General features: G+C 38.4%; 1 protein-coding gene across 3 annotated transcripts in view; it reads left to right on the forward strand.

Moving 5' to 3' along the window:
* gpm6ab (glycoprotein M6Ab) overlaps positions 1-18,785 on the forward strand; it is a 98,371-nt gene that overhangs the window by 11,155 nt on the left and 68,431 nt on the right. The window contains exon 1 of one of the 3 annotated variants that reach the window (XM_052126918.1): positions 17,994-18,440. The exons of 1 other annotated variant lie outside the window; for it this stretch is intronic. In XM_052126918.1, the coding sequence (XP_051982878.1) occupies positions 18,404-18,440 (37 nt within the window). In that variant the 5' untranslated portion in view covers positions 17,994-18,403. Of the gene's footprint in view, positions 1-17,993; positions 18,441-18,785 lie in introns of those variants that run through there. One more of the 3 variants, XM_052126915.1, reaches the window with a different exon arrangement.

The raw sequence follows: 18,785 nt of genomic DNA on the forward strand, positions 1-18,785 counted from the left end.
ATGCCCACGGACCATAATAAGGAAGATTGCTGAGAAATGCAACCTTGTAGTACCACCTGTTAACTCCAGAGGGCAGTAAGTGAAATTTCAGCTGTATGAGCAACGCGCAGTTTATACAGTGAAGAAAACACTTCAGTAGGCAGAACAACACAAACATGCGTCACGTTCTTGCGTTCAAAACACTCAAAGGAGCGCAAATGCGATCTAAGGGATCTCAAGATTGAGTATTAAACTATATTTAACTTGACACAGTGACTTAAACATTTTATGTTTATGACGCAACACACCAGAGACGTCTGATGTAGGTGTAAATTAATCATCATGCATCTTGTTGTCAAGTTATAATTCTGAAAAGAAGAACCCCATTCTGCATCTTGCTGTTTTGAGTATAAACACGTCCATTCCATTGCTGCTGATGGCTGGGAGACCCATGTCTCATCCAGAATAAACAGACAATGGAAGATGTTGTGCATGTGTCTCTGCTTTGGCCTCTATTGAAGCAACATCAGGAAATAGTGACTAAAGTTTAACATAGTTCCTGAGTGCATCAGTGCAGGATGATATGTGTGTGCATCATCTTTGTTTTGGTTTGTTTGGGACACGTTTTTTGCATTACTCCATGTTTCTTCCTTGCTTTGACCAGTATTTAAAGTAAAGCAGTATGGCCCACTAATATCTGCAAATATATGAAAATCAATTAACACATTTCAGACCCACTTTAACTACTATGTACTTAAAAATTTGATACAGTGCACTTATTATGTACAGTAGATACGTGTTGTAGTATTGTACTTTCATTAAAAGTACCTGCTTCATTTAGTTACATCGGTAGTTGCACTGTTAACCTTAAACCCTAATCCTAGACATAACCCTACCCCAACCCTTACCCTAAACCTACCTGTACCTCAACCTCAGTAGCTGCAAATGTGAATCATGTGAGAATTGTGTGAAACAGTGTAATTACAGAATAAGTTCATTGTATTGTATGTATTTTAGTGTTAGTACATAGTAGTTAAGGACACTTAATATAAAGTGGGACCTACTTTTCGAACATGTCATAGAATATACTGTCATACAGTCCTACTCATTTGTGCTGTGGACACTTGTAAGTGGAAAAATATGAATCTAAAATTGAGAGGCAACGTGAGGCAAATACAATATCATGTCATCACTCTGGCTATTTATTGTATTCTGTGCAAGTTTCTATCAGCAATAGCGGCACAATAAGGTGGCGGGTGGGAATCTGATCCTCGTTTGCATGTGTTTTCTTCTTTCTTACTCCCTCTTTCAATCAGAAAGTGCAGATCTATGAAGAAGCAGTCTGTTGCCATGGTTACAGGCTAAAACTAAACTGCACAGGAGCAAGTGATAAGATGTGGCTAATTTAAGGTGTTCAATGCCAGCTGATTATGTTGACATGCTGAGGACATGGGCTGCATCCGAAATTGCTCACCTGTTAATTTATTCACTTTTCCCTATATAATAAATGCCACATAGTGCACTTTATGAATAGGAATTTTTCAAAGAATTCACAGAAGACATTTGACTGATAGCTATTTTAGTTAGCTTTGCACATTCATATGATGCATAAACACTCACATTTAGGTGAACACTAGGGGTGTAACGGTATGAATTTTCACATTATGAAAACCGTCACAACAATTACTATGGTATTACGGTATCATAGTATTGAGGTGCATTGATAATATTATTAGCTGTTTAATATTTGGTTTGAAATATGTCTGATAAACACAGATACATATTTAAGTTATAACCAATTCTTGAACTTTATTTTGGATTCCTTACAGTGTAATCCTTTAACTTTTGATTTTGAACATCAGGACTCTCTTTTAATCCAACAAGGTATAAAAAACTTTAAATAATTGTAAATACAAACAGGTAAAGCAATATATATATATATATATATATATATATATATATATATATATATATATATATATATATATTTATTTGTGTGTTTGTACAGTAGTCAGATGATTATAACTAAAAAATATTGTTGTTATTGTTATTTTATGATTTATGGAATTTAATTGTAATAATTGTGTAATGATTATCGCTAAGGTTAACACTTCAAATATGCATTTGTATGCATTAAGTAATTTGTTGCATTTGTAATTTGGTTGAATTCTAAACAATATCTACTGAAAATATTTATTTCCTGCATGCATATTGTCAATGTCAATGTCAAACCAAAAGCCATGCACTTGTAACATTGTTTTACAAATGAAACATATTATTAATAGTATCAAACACATAGTTGGCCTACTGTTGCGCTGCACTTAGGAAAATTAACAAACAGTTGGCACATCATAATGTTGAACAAGTGCTTAAATCTGTTTGCTGCATTTGTGAATGTGACAGAAAGCATAAAAATAAGTTTAGCTTAGTCATTACAGTTCATGTAAAACTACATAGAATGTGGTGTTTTTATAAAAAATGGGCTAAATAAATAATTTATTATCCTGTGTACTGTATTTCTGCATAAATATATCTCATGGAGATTGTGCTAAAGGTTTAAAGTGTTTCACGGCAAAGCTCTCAGGGTTTTTTTACAGTTTGTTAAAATAGAGACACCATTATTCTAAACTCAGACAAGTGACATCTCGTTCCCTCTTGCCTGTGGTCAAAATCTAAATAATAATTACTCTTAACTTAATTGTCTTTCCCTTCATTAACAGCAGACTTACCTAGAGCATCATACTGGCCAATGTGTAATTGTTATAAAGGCACTTTGCAATTTAACACAAAATGTCAAAGTGTGTGTGTTTGTATGTGTATTTGTGTGTGTGTGCATACATGCATTGAAGAACATACATTCTTTTTAGAAGGGCTTCTGTGACATAAGACTAAAATATGCAGTCTTAGTTAACGAGAAAGCATGCAAGGTTTTGTTAAATTTCCATGCACTTTAAGGAAAACATGTAGGGTAAACCATAGAGTGGATACTCATTAACATCTGCCACCATCAACTGTCTCATTTAGCTTTATGATTGCTTGCTAATATAGTGCTATATGCTATAAACAATAGCTATATGGTTTGCATGCAGCATTCTGGGAGGGTCAAGACAGAAAGATTCATTAGTAGTGCAATTTTTATTATATACATCATCACAAATGGATCAGCAACATAATAGTAAGAGCTCTTTGATAGGTGTGGTTACAGAAAATGTAATGGTAGTGTTCTGCAGTTTAATAATTATTGGGATGGGATGTGTAAAGACTCTCTTATGGTCTGATTAATTATTCCAATAAAAGGTATTATAGAATATGGTGTCAACTAAAACACCAACTATCCATTATACTGTATAATTGTGTGTGTGTGTGTGTGTGTGTGCGTGCATGTGTGTGTGTGTGTGTGTGTGTGTGTGTACAGTCCTCAGGAGAGCTCATTTAAAGTAATTGCACAACTAAAGCATTTTGTGTATAGTATGTTGAAATCGGTCATATATAGAATGGACTTCTTTAGTCTCTTTCCACCATTGGGCCAAACAGTTCTGAGCATGGTGAGGAATGGTTACAGTAGCTTTTCCACCTGGGCACAATTAGGCATGGCACGATTCTAAACCGTTCTCGGTCTGGAATTCTCAGCACAGTTAGACAACTGTGCTCAACTATGCTGGATGAATGCCTGTAGTGATGTCGCAACTCACGATTGGTCACTTGTCAGTTGCCAAGGTTACTAGTTTTTTCTCTGTAGCTGGCCAAGCACACTATTTGTGCAAAGTAAACACACTTCTCACACAGTCCTTAAACTCTTGCATTATAGGTAAAGACTGACGTATTTCTTTTGTAAATCCGAAGTCTGTTTTCAGCACCACAGTGGAAAACAAATCCGTAACAGTGACCGGCAGGCCCGGATCGGCACAGGATAGAACAGTTTGGCAACAAGTTCGGCCCGATGGAGCGAAAGAAGCCTTTGAGTCTACGCAGCTATGGTACACCACAGGCATGTCAGGGATGATGTTTTCTTCAATTCCGAGGCAAGCGAGGCGAATTAACCATCAGCCTGATGCACCTACTGAAACTTATACCCATGCAGAATTACGGATAGGCATGTTATAAACACTTACAGTACATACTCTGTGTATAGTTTTATCCTGGAAAAACAGTTTTGTAAATACCAAAGACCATTGGCAGAGCATTCAGTAATTAAAGATGTACATGTATCTATGAGCTCATCCAGTGGAAAATCATTAAATGGCAGTCAGCAAGAATGAGCATCACATTTATTGTAGTATTAAAAATCATGTTCATTGTAAAGATCGCTCTCATCCAGGTGATTGCGATGGGAACAGGATCAACATCATGACTCGCATGCAGTTTGTATGGCTCCTCCCACCATACACTGGTATTCAATGAGCTGGCATTTGTGTCTAGCCAGTTGGCATGTGCACCTCTGAGATGAGAGATGAGGTATTTAAAAGAGGGATATTTGAAGGATGTGTCGGTATGAATTAATATTCAATCCTGTTTTCAAAACACTATTTTAAATATCAATGTAATCTTCAGCAATAGCAAGCAACAAGAATAAAGGGCAAATGGGACAAAAAGTAGGAGAGAGAGAGAGAACTGGGTTGTGGTTTTGAGTTATCCGTCTTCCTCATTCCAGCTTCTTGGAAAGGGATATTCAGGGTTATTTTGAACTTAAAGGTGAAATGTGTCATTTCTGGCCTTTAGCGGCACGAAACACAATTGGAGAAATAATGACTGTTTTCAAACATGTTTTTCAAACACTGCCTCTGTCTACCATTAGTAACTGGTAACTTGTGTGATAGAGTCACTCAACAACCACGGCTGAGTTTCCCGAAACCTTCTTAACGCTACGTCATTCTCAAGTTACACCTTAAGCTGTACCTTATCGTTAATACGTGTTTCCCGAAACGTTCTTAGTTAAGTATACCTTCTGTAAGTCATACTTTCGGAAGGTTGGTCTGGAGCACTCTTAGCTATACCTTATCACTGTTGGCAGTTCATTCCGCTAGTGGGCACCACTGCAAAAAGCTTCTTTACATCTTAGTCTATACGAATATTATTTTAAATTGAATACACCCAGTGTTCAATTAGGCTAATTCAAGTGTTTTCATGCAAATAATAAAATTGTCATCACACTGATTGTTGTTAGCTTTTTAATTATATTATCCAAAGGTACATCAGCTGGCAAACCATTCGAAAGTAAAGGCTTATTCGCTCTATTTAAAGAGAACGACTGTGGTGGGGAATTTGGTCAAACTATTGCAGCGATACAGCGAATAGTTGTGCTAAATCAAAGACGGTGCCGTCCAGCGAAGCCATTTAGTGTATGTGCACTATTATATTCGCGAAAACTTTAGTCCCCTGGCTACCATGTCAGAAGATACAATTCAAAAGAAATTTCGCCTGCCACGACAGCAAATTCAGCAGCTTTTAGATCTTATTAGTCCGGATGTGTCAAGACAAACTCGACGGAACCACCCCTCAGCCCCGAAATTCAGCTGCTTGCGGCTCTCCGTTTTATGCAGTGGGGAGTTTTCTGGAGGTGGTTGGGGATGGATATGGACTGAGTAGCCTAAGACCTCGGTGTGGCGGTGCGTTCGTTCAGTCACAAACATCCTGCTCCGTCATGCCACAGATTATATCCGCATGCCTTCCGCCAGGCACGAAGTGATGGAGGCGATCAAAGCTTCCATGCCATTGCCGGTATACCACAAATAATAGGGCTTGTCGACGTGACACTTATCCCCATAGCCAACCCATCAGCTCAACCAGGCCTTCATCTGTCGTAAGGGCTTCGCGGCCATCAATGTCCAGGTGGTGGTGGACCACAGGGGATGTTTGCAGACGTGGTGGCAAAGTGGCCTGGTAGCGCACTACGACAGCTTTGTATGGGCCAATTCAGTAGTGGGTTAGACGCATGACACGTTTGAGCACGAGGTTGTGCGTTCACGCACTCTTTCCGAAATTATATAAAATATCCAGGGTTTAATTTAGTTTGCAATTTGTAATTTTTTTTTTATAATATCCCATGAGTCCAAATAAATGCAATTTCCACTATTTCTGAAGTGCTTCTTTTAAAACGAACACCGCTTTCTCACATAACGCAGTGAAGCAGCCCCAGCACGAGAGAATAATTGATTCTCGAGCCATCGATATCAACAAATTCAGCACCATCGCCACGGACAGCACCTGGTAACGTCGCACGTAAGAAGATACATCTTAAGCGGCTTCCTAAGGCATGGTTCGAGGAACACACCTAGAAATGGTATACCTTCAGTTAAGTTATACCTTAAGAGTCTTCGTAGCGCGCTAAGAGACAACGTTATCGGGAAACTCAGGCCACGTCTATCCAATGTTTTATCCAGTATTTCATATCATGTTTTGACTCATACTTAAAAGTACTGCATAAAGTACTGTTTACATGGTGGTAATCAACAAGATGCTACTGACTGTTCATAGTCATTAAGTTGATTATAACCCAGTAGAATACTGATATAATCAAAGCTTAGCTGTGTTATATTAGAAGCTGGATTACGGAATGACAAAGAATCGTTTTAAAGGCCGGACATGCGCTACACAGGCCATATAGTGTATCTGACATTTCTCAAACACCCACTTATGCTCATAATCATATTACTGACTTCATCAAAAGCTGTCAGTGACATTCAAATTAAATTTTCCAGTCCTTTTAATTACATGCTCTAAGAAAGAACTGCTCATGCCCCATTGCTAAATATAAATAATTAGCAACAATATAAAATGTAACTGGCAGGTAAATTTAATTAAATTACACTGTAATATAGATTTGTTTGAGCACTTATTCCCACCTCACAGTCTCACAGATATCAAAGCTTTCATAACGCTTCTTGAGGTGGCAATTTTTATGTTTAAATAATAACAAAAATCAGTTTCTGTTTAAATTATTGCAGGTCATGATCTGACTGTTACTGGGTGGGAAGATTGATCATTGAATAACTTTAATTTAGATCTATTCCTCACACTAATGGGGCTTTTCCAGAGCACAGTACAGCTCAACACGACTCTGCTTGCTTTTTGGGGGGTTTTCCACTGTGATAGTACCTGGTGCTTTTTTTAGTACCAACTCGGTCAAGGTTCCAAGCCAGCCGAGACTAAATGTGCTGTCAAAACCCTGCAGAGAATTTATAAGCTAGATGGCAGGTTAGTTTACCCTTGTGCGTCGTCGAGCTAACACATTCCAAAATAAAAAAAATTTGATTAAGCAAAGAGTAAATGATGAAACAATTTTCAAATCATTTAATTTCATAATTTTGGTGGTTTTATCAAAAGAGTGTTGACTGGTATAGCAACAATAGGAGAACAGAAAACCTAGTGAATTATTGCTGTATTAAAGCAAATTAGTGTCCATGATGAATCAATCACAGCAGTCATAAAAGATTATTATGCACACTAAGCTAATTGATTAAGGGATGTTTAAATTTAATTTGTGTTGAACAATTTGAGTAATTGTAGTCTATCTTGTCAATAGAGGACTGAGACTAATGAATTGGATTGTGTAGTAAAACATGAATGCTCACTTTCTCATTAGAGAGAAACAGATGGGTTGGAAAAAAATGAGACGGCTGAAACATCCACCTATAGAATTGGACAAATTATAGAATTGGACAAATTATATATATATATATATATATATATATATATATATATATATATATATATTCGCTACATTATTTAAAAAAAAATATATATATTATTATTATTATTTTTTTTTTAAATAATGTGGTGAATCTCTCAAAAAATATCCAGAAATAATAATAACAATAATAATAGTAATTGAAGTCTATTTTTAGGACCATAATTTTTTTTGTTGCATTGTGACATTATGCATTGGCAATGTATGTAATAATAAAAAAAAAAAAGACTTTTTGAATATAGATACCAACTTCATAAAAATCTACCATTTTGATATTCCAAGCTATCATGATGCTCATCATCAGGTCCAGACAGAATGTGTGTGTAACCGGTCCTGCTCGACCTGCTCTGAGCAGGATTCGAACCGGAGCCTCTGGCTTGGAAGGTGGCTGCGCTAACGAGGAGGCTAAATGCTACAGCCTCTAGCGTCAGTTGCTAGTGTGCCTGTTGAGGCCAGGAGAGTGATGTTTACACACTGCACAGCTACCTACCAGCTGGCTACCGTTACACTCACCCCCTAAACCTCACTTCCATCCAGGTCACGGCACCACTGTAAACGGTCCTGCTTGACTTATTCCAAACGGAATTTGAAGCCGGTGTCTCCGGCATGGGATGCGTTCCCACTAACGAGGAGTCTAAAGGCTATAGCCCCTAGTGTCAGTCGCTGGTGCACCTCTTGAGCCAGAGGAGTGAGGTTTACACACTGCACAGTTACCTACCAGCTGGCTACCATTACACTCACCCCCCTAAACCTCACTCCCATCTGGGTCACTGCACCACTTTATCTGCTTGACCTTCTCCGAACGGGATTCGAATCAGGGTCTCCAGCACTGGTGGCAGATACGCTAACAAGGAGGCTAAAAGCGTCAGTGCATGCAGAAAATCACAGAAAACTCAGCATATTTCTGCAGAATTGCAACATCTGTCATTCACATTTTAGTGATACAGGCATTTGATAAGATGTAAATCCTAGATTACTGTGAGAGTGCTTTTAAGATGAGAGTATGCAGTTCATTTCTGTTTGGTAGACCGCTTAATCAGTAATCTTTATTTAATTTTGCCATTTTGTTTATGTAACCATGAACCCCTAATCAGGTTATGATCTCACAAAAAAAAATTAAATAAATAAATAAAACATTGTTCTGCCCTCCTGAAACGGTCTGACTGATTCAAGCTGATGAACTTTGCCTGAAATAACCACTCGTTACAACCGAGGTATGCAGCAAAGCATTTGTGAAGCCACAACACGCACAACCTTGAGGCGGATGGGCTACAACAGCAGAAGACCCCACGGGGTACCACTCATCTCCACTACAAATAGGAAAAAGAGGCTACAATTTGCAAGAGCTCACCAAAATTGGACAGTTGAAGACTGGAAAAATGTTGCCTGTCTGATGAGTCTCGATTTCTGTTGAGACATTCAGATGGTAGAGTCAGAATTTGGCGTAAACAGAATGAGAACATGGATCCATCATGCCTTGTTACCACTGTGCAGGCTGGTGGTGGTGGTGTAATGGTGTGGGGGATGTTTTCTTGGCACACTTTAGGCCCCTTAGTGCCAATTGGGCATCGTTTAAATGCCACGGCCTACCTGAGCATTGTTTCTGACCATGTCCATCCCTTGATGGCCACCATGTACCCATCCTCTGATGGCTACTTCCAGCAGGATAATGCACCATGTCACAAAGCTCGAATCATTTCAAATTGGTTTCTTGAACATGACAATGAGTTCACTGTACTAAAATGGCCCCCACAGTCACCAGATCTCAACCCAATAGAGCATCTTTGGGATGTGGTGGAACAGGAGCTTCGTGCCCTGGATGTGCATCCCACAAATCTCCATCAACTGCAAGATGCTATCCTATCAATATGGGCCAACATTTCTAAAGAATGCTTTCAGCACCTTGTTGAATCAATGCCACGTAGAATTAAGGCAGTTCTGAAGGCGAAAGGGGGTCAAACACAGTATTAGTATGGTGTTCCTAATAATCCTTTAGGTGAGTGTATATATATATATATATATATATATATATATATATATATATATATATATGTATGTATAAATAATGTGGTGAATCTCTCATAAACATATCCAGAAAAAAAATTATTATAATAATAATAAATAAAGTTTATTTTTAAGAAAATGGCAGATTTTTTGCATTGTGACATTATGCATTGGCAATGTGCTTAATTGCCATGACAACAGTGTCACAAATAGTAATGACGTAAAAAGACATAATGACATAAAAAAATATTCTTAAAGGTCCTAAAATAGGCTTCTTCATTCAAAATATTTTATATATATTTGGTTAAAATAAGACCTGGATATTTTCTTGACAGGTTTCATGGGATTCATGCAATAGTAGTCATGAGTAAGTAGTGTAATCTCAAATGCAATTTTGTTTGCTATGAAGTAAAAGAGGCAACATAATTGTGTTACGTGAGCAAGTACATCTGCAAAACTGCAGAGTTCTTATTTTGTGCAACCAGATTGATTAATTTTGATCATTACCTCGCTACAGCCCAGCTGGATATAAAGCAGAAAGGAGACAGCTCTTCACTCTCACTGCAACAAAGAAAAAGAAAAAAAAAACTTCTTGAATCTAGATACCAACTTCATAAGGATAAAAAATAAATAAACTTTATAAGAATCTACCACTTTGATATTCCAAGCAATCATGATGCTCATCATCAGGTCCAGACAGAATGTGTGTGTAACCGGTCCTGCTCGACCTGCTCTGAGCAGGGTTCGAACCAGCGCCTCTGGCATGGAAGGTGGCTGCGCTAATGAGGAGGCTAAATGCTACAGCCTCTAGCGTCAGTTGCTAGTGTTCCTGTTGAGGCCAGGAGAGTGATGTTTACACACTGCACAGCTACCTACCAGCTGGCTACTGTTACATGTGCATGCAGAAAATCACAGAATACTCAACATCTGTCATTCACATTTTAGTGATACGGGCATTTGATAAGATGTAAATCATTGATTACTGTGAGAGTGCTTTTAACATGAGAGAATGCAGTTAATTTCTGTTTGGTAGACCGCTTAATCAGTAATCTTTATTTAATTTTGCCATTGTGTTTATGGAACCATGAACCCCTAATCAGGTTATGATCTCACAAAAAAGTTTAAATAAATAAATAAAACATTGTCCTGCCCTCCTGAAACAAAACATTAACTCTTTAGGACTACCTTAACCAGCAATACTTCTCTAGCTAACCAGCATTACAAGAAAAACAAAAAACAAAATAAATACTGGTCTACCAGCTTCACCAGCTAAATTTTGGTAGAGATGAACATGGCTATAATAGTCCACCATGTAGAACAGTACCAAACCAGCACTAACCAGCATAAAACAGACCAGCATGGGAATTGCATGCTGGATAAGCTGGTCTTTTCAGTAGTTCTCACCGTCTGTATAGCTTGGATTGGTTTCCACATGGTGAGTGCTCTCCGCTCTTTATAATAAATGTGCAGGCCCAATTCTGTCACTTCAGGCATTCTGATTGGATGCTGGCCCTTGTAGAAAGAGCTTGTGGGGGTTATCATTTCCTCCTCCACAGTCTGCAGTCAGTGCTGTGAGGGCCCAGATAAAGATGTGGTATGAAACCTGTTTACATGACAATCATGTCAAAGATATTCACAATTTTTATGATGTCAAGGTATAAGAAACAGATGTCATGTGTCATAGGTGTGGTGTGAAACCAGAGCTGAAGTGCACCGACAGTGTTGTTCTTGCAGTGACAGGATATCCTTTGTCATTTGAAAATGCAAGCCAGCCTTCAAAACTAACCTAAATAAAACTGTTTAAAAATTGTTTTTTGGTTTTGTTCTGTACACACAGCCTGATCTCATTATTAGACGAAGCTCACAACATTTAAATGTACATATTTTTATGTTTGAATAGATGAATTTTGACAGCATCTAAAACATGTTTACATATATTCATTCATTCAAAGAGGTGGGAAAAGATCTTAGATGGACTATCAGGCAAAATAACCATTTGAAGATACAAAAAATAAAGAGTTAAATAATTTGTACAATTACACTTACAAATTACACTTGAATATACATTCAAGATATTCATCTTCAGAAATGTAAAACCATTATACATATATTTGTACAGATATATTTATAATTAATAAATATATTCGTACATTTAAACTATTTTATAGGTACAGTCTTTTAGATCCCTTAACCCTATCTCTACACCTTAACATAACCATTTTTCAATAATTGTTCTTGAATTATATTAGTTGTATAATTCAGTGTTTGTTGCTATCTAGTTGTATATATATTTTAGAACCGCTAATCCCACCCTTACCCCTAAACCTAAATATAAAATAAAAGAGGCAGATCAGTTCTCATTCAAACAAATACATCACAAAATGTTGTATATGACATCATTGCCGTCGTAATGCTTCTTGTGGCAGCATTTTTTACATTTTGAAATCAATGTGGATGGGGATGAAGATTGTCAAATAAAAGGCTTGAATTTGGGCATATTCCTCACAAAGAGATATCTGAACACTTTTATTGTAACACACAAAATGTTTTTATTAAATGAATGCTTTTGAGGTTTATTTTATGGTATTCTTTGAGCTGCAGCATATTCAGAAAGTACTTTTGTGTCCAATGGCAAACAAAATAAAAATTAAACACTTATTGAATGATTGAATAATTACAGAATATTTATTAATTTTGACATTTTAAAGTTTAGTCTTGACTGCAGTTTGAAGAAATAATTTTATGAGAACAAGGCATTCCAGCTAATCTCCTTGTAACTCAAGCCAGCTGGCAGCATGTACCACAATCTGTGTTAATGACTTGCCCAGCATCCAGTTTTGACTCTCCTGTAACATTACATGTTTACTTTGAACCGTTCTGATATTAAAATGGATCTCCTTTCATTTCATTTAAAAGGATTAATCTATTAATTAATCCATAATTTTCTTTCAGATGCATTGCATACTGTACACCAACAAATTTACCTTATTGTTCATAAGAATTGGCATGTGTAATTGAAAGTAATTCATAAGCAATAAAGCATCAACAGCATCTAAAACATTAGAAAGGCACATTCTTTATAGGAATGTGACTTTTTGCCATTTGTCATGAGCAGCTTGTATGACTCACCATGCATGAGCATCTCAGCCAATATAAAAGCAAATGGCAGGTCGTGAGGTAAAGTGGCATTGCTGTACCACAGCAATAGTGATGAAGTCTACTATGAGGGAAGTAATGCACACATCTGTGTCTTTATTATAGGAGCTCTACTAATTTTTATGTAGTGAAATTCCCATATAGTAACAGGAGTAACATCACAGCATTCAAAGGTATTAAAAGCATATTGAAGAATTGAAACTAATGCTGTTTTAGATTCTCATTTCTTTCCTCCTTGGCATTGCCAATGGCTTTATTGCCACCTCAGAGCTCTGTATTGTTGTTAGGTTCTCAGAACTGTTGGCAGCAATGTGAAATGTTGGCACAACTGTTCAATTTTCTAGCTTGCTAGCTTGCATGTCACTGACATGGCTGGTGGCAGGTGCCTCTAAAATGAAAGGCCACTGCCCTGACCTGACACTGTTCAATTTGTCTGCATTATGTTGAAAAGTGCATATTGTATCCTTTATTACATTTTCATTGTTGTGTTTAACATGACTGTGATGTCATAATGAAATTCAGAGCCAAACAAGCAAACAAAAAGCCAATATTTACATGATCCATTTTCATTAAACTTTTAGTTAATTTAGATTACTCTGTTTCAAACGCTCCACTATCATTCCTGCCCAAAGAAACCCAAAATCACAGGACTTAATGACTACAGACCCATCGCCCTGACATCTGTGGTCATGAAGTTATTTGAGAGACTGGTGTCCACCTGAAGGATATCACTGGACCGTTTCTAGATCCCCTTAAATTTGCTTACCAAGCAAGCAGGTCTGTGGATGATGCAGTCAACATGGGATTGCATCATATCCTCCAACATCTGGTAAGACCAGGGACATATGCAAGGATCCTTTTTGTTGACTTCAGTTCAGCTTTCAACACAATCATCCAAGCTATTCTCTAGACTAAATTACACCAACTCTCTGTTCCCACGTCTATCTGTCAGTGGATCACCAGCTTTCTGACGCAGGGGCAGCAGTTAGTGAGACTGGGGGAATTCACTTCCAGCACCTGTATGATCAGCACTGGTGCCCCCCTGGGATGTGTGCTATCCCCACTTCTATTCTCCTTGTATACCAACGACTGAACCACCAAGGACCCTCTGTCAATCTCCTGAAGTTTGCAGACAACATTAATGTCATTGGCCTCATCCAAGATGACGATGAGTCTGCATACAGAAGAGAGGCTGAACGGCAGGCTCACTGGTGGAGTCAAAACAACCTGAAGCTGAACACGCTCAAAACAATGGAGATTATAGTGGACTTTAGTGAACACCTCAGCATCGACCCATATCACCATTCTGAACAGCACTGTGGCATCAGTGGAGTCATTCAGAATCCTGGGCACTACCATCTCACAGGACCTGTAGTGGGAGACCCACATTGACTCCATTGTAAAAACGCCCAGCAGAGATTGTACTTCCTTCGCCAGTTGAGGAAGTTCAACCTGCCACAGGCACTGATGATACAGTTCTACTCAGCATTCATTGAGACTGTCCTCTGGTTTTGTTCAGCCATGAAATCAGACATCAGAAGACTTCAAAGGGCATTTTGGACTATTGAGCAGATTAATGGTTGCCCTCTGCCCTCCCTTCAAGAACTGTACACTTCCAGATTGAGGAAAAGGGCTGGCAAAGTCACCGTGGACTCCACTCACCCAGCACACTACCTTTTTGAACTGTTGCCTTCTGGCCGGTGCTACAGAGCACTGAGCACCAGAACTATCATCCACAGGAACAGTTTTTCCCTCAGGCCATTCACCTCATGAACAGTTAAAACTGTCCCATTGAGCAATTATTATGTGCAATACACAGCTTTGTCTATTTATATTTGTCCAAAATACCCTACCACTTCTGCCATACTACTTCTTCCGCTTGCATCTGTATTTGTATTTGCATCTTTTTCTGGTCACAAAAGTGTACCAATATTGACAGAATATATTTCTTGATAGAGCAACTTAATTTGTGTGAAAATTAATAATAGCTGAAGGTTGTTTTGAATAAATTCTAAAATAAGGGTGAAGAAGCCTTTTAACCCACACTTAGATTAAAGGCTCCTGGGGATGGGGGGTGGGGGGTAATTACCCTGGATAATGGATGTAATTACCTTTAGAGACAAATGGTTTGTATGTGTTCTCTTGTCTTGGTGAGGAGAATTATCAGAATATTGAAATGAAAATGTAAAAAAATTAGCACTTCAACAGCAAGATGCAGCTGCTTTTAAGTATACACTCACCTAAAGGATTATTAGGAACACCATACTAATACTGTGTTTGACCCCCTTTCGCCTTCAGAACTGCCTTAATTCTACATGGCATTGATTCAACAAGGTGCTGAAAGCATTCTTTAGAAATGTTGGCCCATATTGATAGGATAGCATCTTGCAGTTGATGGAGATTTGTGGGATGCACATCCAGGGCACGAAGCGCCCATTCCACCACATCCCAAAGATGCTCTATTGGGTTGAGATCTGGTGACTGTGGGGGCCATTTTAGTACAGTGAACTCATTGTCATGTTCAAGAAACCAATTTGAAATGATTCAAGCTTTGTGACATGGTGCATTATCCTGCTGGAAGTAGCCATCAGAGGATGGGTACATGGTGGCCATAAAGGGATGGACATGGTCAGAAACAATGCTCAGGTAGGCCGTGGCATTTAAACGATGCCCAATTGGCACTAAGGGGCCTAAAGTGTGCCAAGAAAACATCCCCCACACCATTACACCACCACCACCAGCCTGCACAGTGGTAACAAGGCATGATGGATCCATGTTCTCATTCTGTTTACGCCAAATTCTGACTCTACCATCTGAATGTCTCAACAGAAATCGAGACTCATCAGACCAGGCAACATTTTTCCAGTCTTCAACTGTCCAATTTTGGTGAGCTTTTGCAAATTGTAGCCTCTTTTTCCTATTTGTAGTGGAGATGAGTGGTACCCCGTGGGGTCTTCTGCTGTTGTAGCCCATCCACCTCAAGGTTGTGCGTGTTGTGGCTTCACAAATGCTTTGCTGCATACCTCGGTTGTAACGAGTAGATATTTCAGGCAAAGTTGCTCTTCTATCAGCTTGAATCAGTCGGCCCATTCTCCTCTGACCTCTAGCATCAACAAGGCATTTTCGCCCACAGGACTGCCACATACTGGATGTTTTTCCCTTTTCACACCATTCTTTGTAAACCCTAGAAATGGTTGTGCTTGAAAATCCCAGTAACTGAGCAGATTGTGAAATACTCAGACCAACAACCATGCCACGCTCAAAATTGCTTAAATCACCTTTCTTTCCCATTCTGACATTCAGTTTGGAGTTCAGGAGATTGTCTTGACCAGGACCACACCCCTAAATGCATTGAAGCAACTGCCATGTGATTGGTTGATTAGATAATTGCATTAATGAGAAATTGAACAGGTGTTCCTAATAAACCATTAGGTGAGTGTATGTAACTACTATATAACTTATTGATTGCGTTATCAAATATGGCTAACTATTTGTCCCTTAACAGCCCTGTAACTGTTAAGAGACAATTAAAGATGTCATTTATGTGTCATAAAAAAAAGGTTTCTGCTGGCAAAAGAAATGCCAGCAAAGATTCTGACTAGTCCCACACAGACTATACGAATGCTCCGTTTCCATGATTTCCGCATTTGGTTAGCATTGCCTATAACAGGCTTTTAGTTACTCTGATCTGGATACATAGTGTTGTTTGTGCAAGACTTTACTCTGTGTTTAATTATAATTGGCTTCAACAAGTGTGTGTGTGTGAGCATGTGAGCGTGTGTTTATCACTTTATGGGGACCAAATATCCCTATAAGGATAGTAAAACCCAACATTTTTGACGTTGTGGGGACAATTTGTCAGTCCCCATAAGGAAAACAGCTTATAAATCATACTAAATTATGTTTGAGCTACCACTGGCCCTGTTCAATGAGTTTAATAAAAAATTATAACAGCATAGAGCAGTATTATTAAGGAGGATTGCATTGTCTACAGTGTTGAAAGAAAGCAATTGGTATATCTGAAAAGATTTCAATCCAACTAATTTGATGCTTAGGCATACGTTTTATGTTTTGTATTTTTTAACAAACAATATTGAAATATTTGACTCCATTTAAAAATGTACTCTTGTCCTTTAAGTGTATCCAGGGGCGAAAATTTCATCAAAAAGTTGGGGGGGACAATAAACATAACAATTCTCAAGAGCAATTTTTGAAGGGGACACCAAGGGGTTTTTTGTTGTTGCCCCGTTTGCATTTGTATTATTTTATTCCTTAAACAATTATTTTAAGAATATATCATTATATTATTTACAATACACATATTTTTATGATATTTTAGGGGGGACAACCCTCAGATAGGGGGGGTCCTGACCCCCTATGAGTGTATCCTTTGTATTATGATGCATACATGGATATCTGTGGGCTAAGCCCCGGATGTCCACTGACACTAGAACCGCCCCTATTCACTACACTTCGCAAAACTATTTGTTTTATGGGGGACCATTAGGCTCATAAACTGAGATTTTTTGCCTCAATTTTGTTTTATTTAATCACCTTGAACAAAACTAAAAGTGATAGATATGTACTTTGTCCTAAAATAAATGTGATAATTTCAGGAATGCTGCAAATGAGGAATTCTCATTTGCAGCATTTAAAAAAATATTACCTATTAGATTAAATAACCTCAAAATCATACTTTAGACATTGATGATCACATGGATCAGGAATATTGTGCAATATATAGTCAACAACAGCTGTTAAGGAAAGTACTTTGGTTGCTTTTGGTTTTGTTTAGTGTTTTAGGAGAAAATCAAATCAAAAGTGCTTTTAACCCCAGGGGGCCTTTAGCCCCGTTGCGCCCTACTAATATAAAGCTGCATGTGCACCATTGCATATGATGAATGACTGCAGCCTTCCCTTTGATCCTGCAGTCAATAACTTTACTGCCACTGCCTTATTTCGTTTTAGAAGAGATGAAATGTATCTCTCAAGAGGTGAATTGCAATAAACACACACTACTAGCCACAGACAGTCAAGGGGGAATGAGGTTGATGATTTGTGTGTATGTTGGAGGCTTTATGATGAAGGGAGGAGGCCCTGCTTGTTACTAGGATACACCCATCCATCTGTTAGTGTGGGGAGTTGTTTTCAATGCGGTGCATTCTACATCAGCACTAGAAAATAACTCCGCTGTAGGAGATACAAATAAATAAATAATAATAAAAAAAAAAACACCTGCAGATTGAAAGTTGCTTAAATCTCTGATTAACTCTAACCAAAATTCCTAGTATTTATCAAGCTCCTCTACTAGAAGACATATTAGAAAACACGTCTGTTTTACTTTTGCGATGGACAGTGTTTGTGAGAGAGATAGGCAGGTGAAGATCGTTTTGAGTGATAGCTGCAGTCGCGGAGAGGAAAAGCGGAGCTGAGCGACTCTTTTCGCGAGCCACCGCACGCACGCTCGCGCTCATCCTCATTCTCTCAACCGCGCGCGCACAGACGCTCGTCCGCTTGACCGGTGCAGAAGTCTTTGTTATAATTTATCCACTTCTATAATCCGTGCTTTAACCCACAATGGAAGAGAACATGGAAGAGGGACAGACACAGAAAGGTATTGTGTAAGATTTATTTTGACCCCACCATCTCTCTTTCCCCCATCTTTTATAATGTACGTTTGTCTTTGTGTTGCTGCATACGTGTTTATAATCTTAATCAATCGAGGCGCTTTTGATGGCGATTGCCATTAACTACTTTTACGACTAAAAATTAGTGCTTGGATTGTGAAAGTCTGCCGCACAATTTGCAGTGATGCTAATAAAGAAAAGTGCTCGTGTTAATTAGTGCTTTTGTGGTTTCAAGTGTAGTGGTCCGTCTATGGGAATGATCATTGTCAGTGGGCTCATTTGTGTCATGCTTTTTGCGCGTCTCATAATGGATAATGAGGGACTGTCACCGC

The sequence above is a fragment of the Xyrauchen texanus genome, chromosome 5 (genome assembly GCF_025860055.1).
Source record: "Xyrauchen texanus isolate HMW12.3.18 chromosome 5, RBS_HiC_50CHRs, whole genome shotgun sequence".
NCBI classification, from domain to species: Eukaryota; Metazoa; Chordata; class Actinopteri; order Cypriniformes; family Catostomidae; genus Xyrauchen; species Xyrauchen texanus.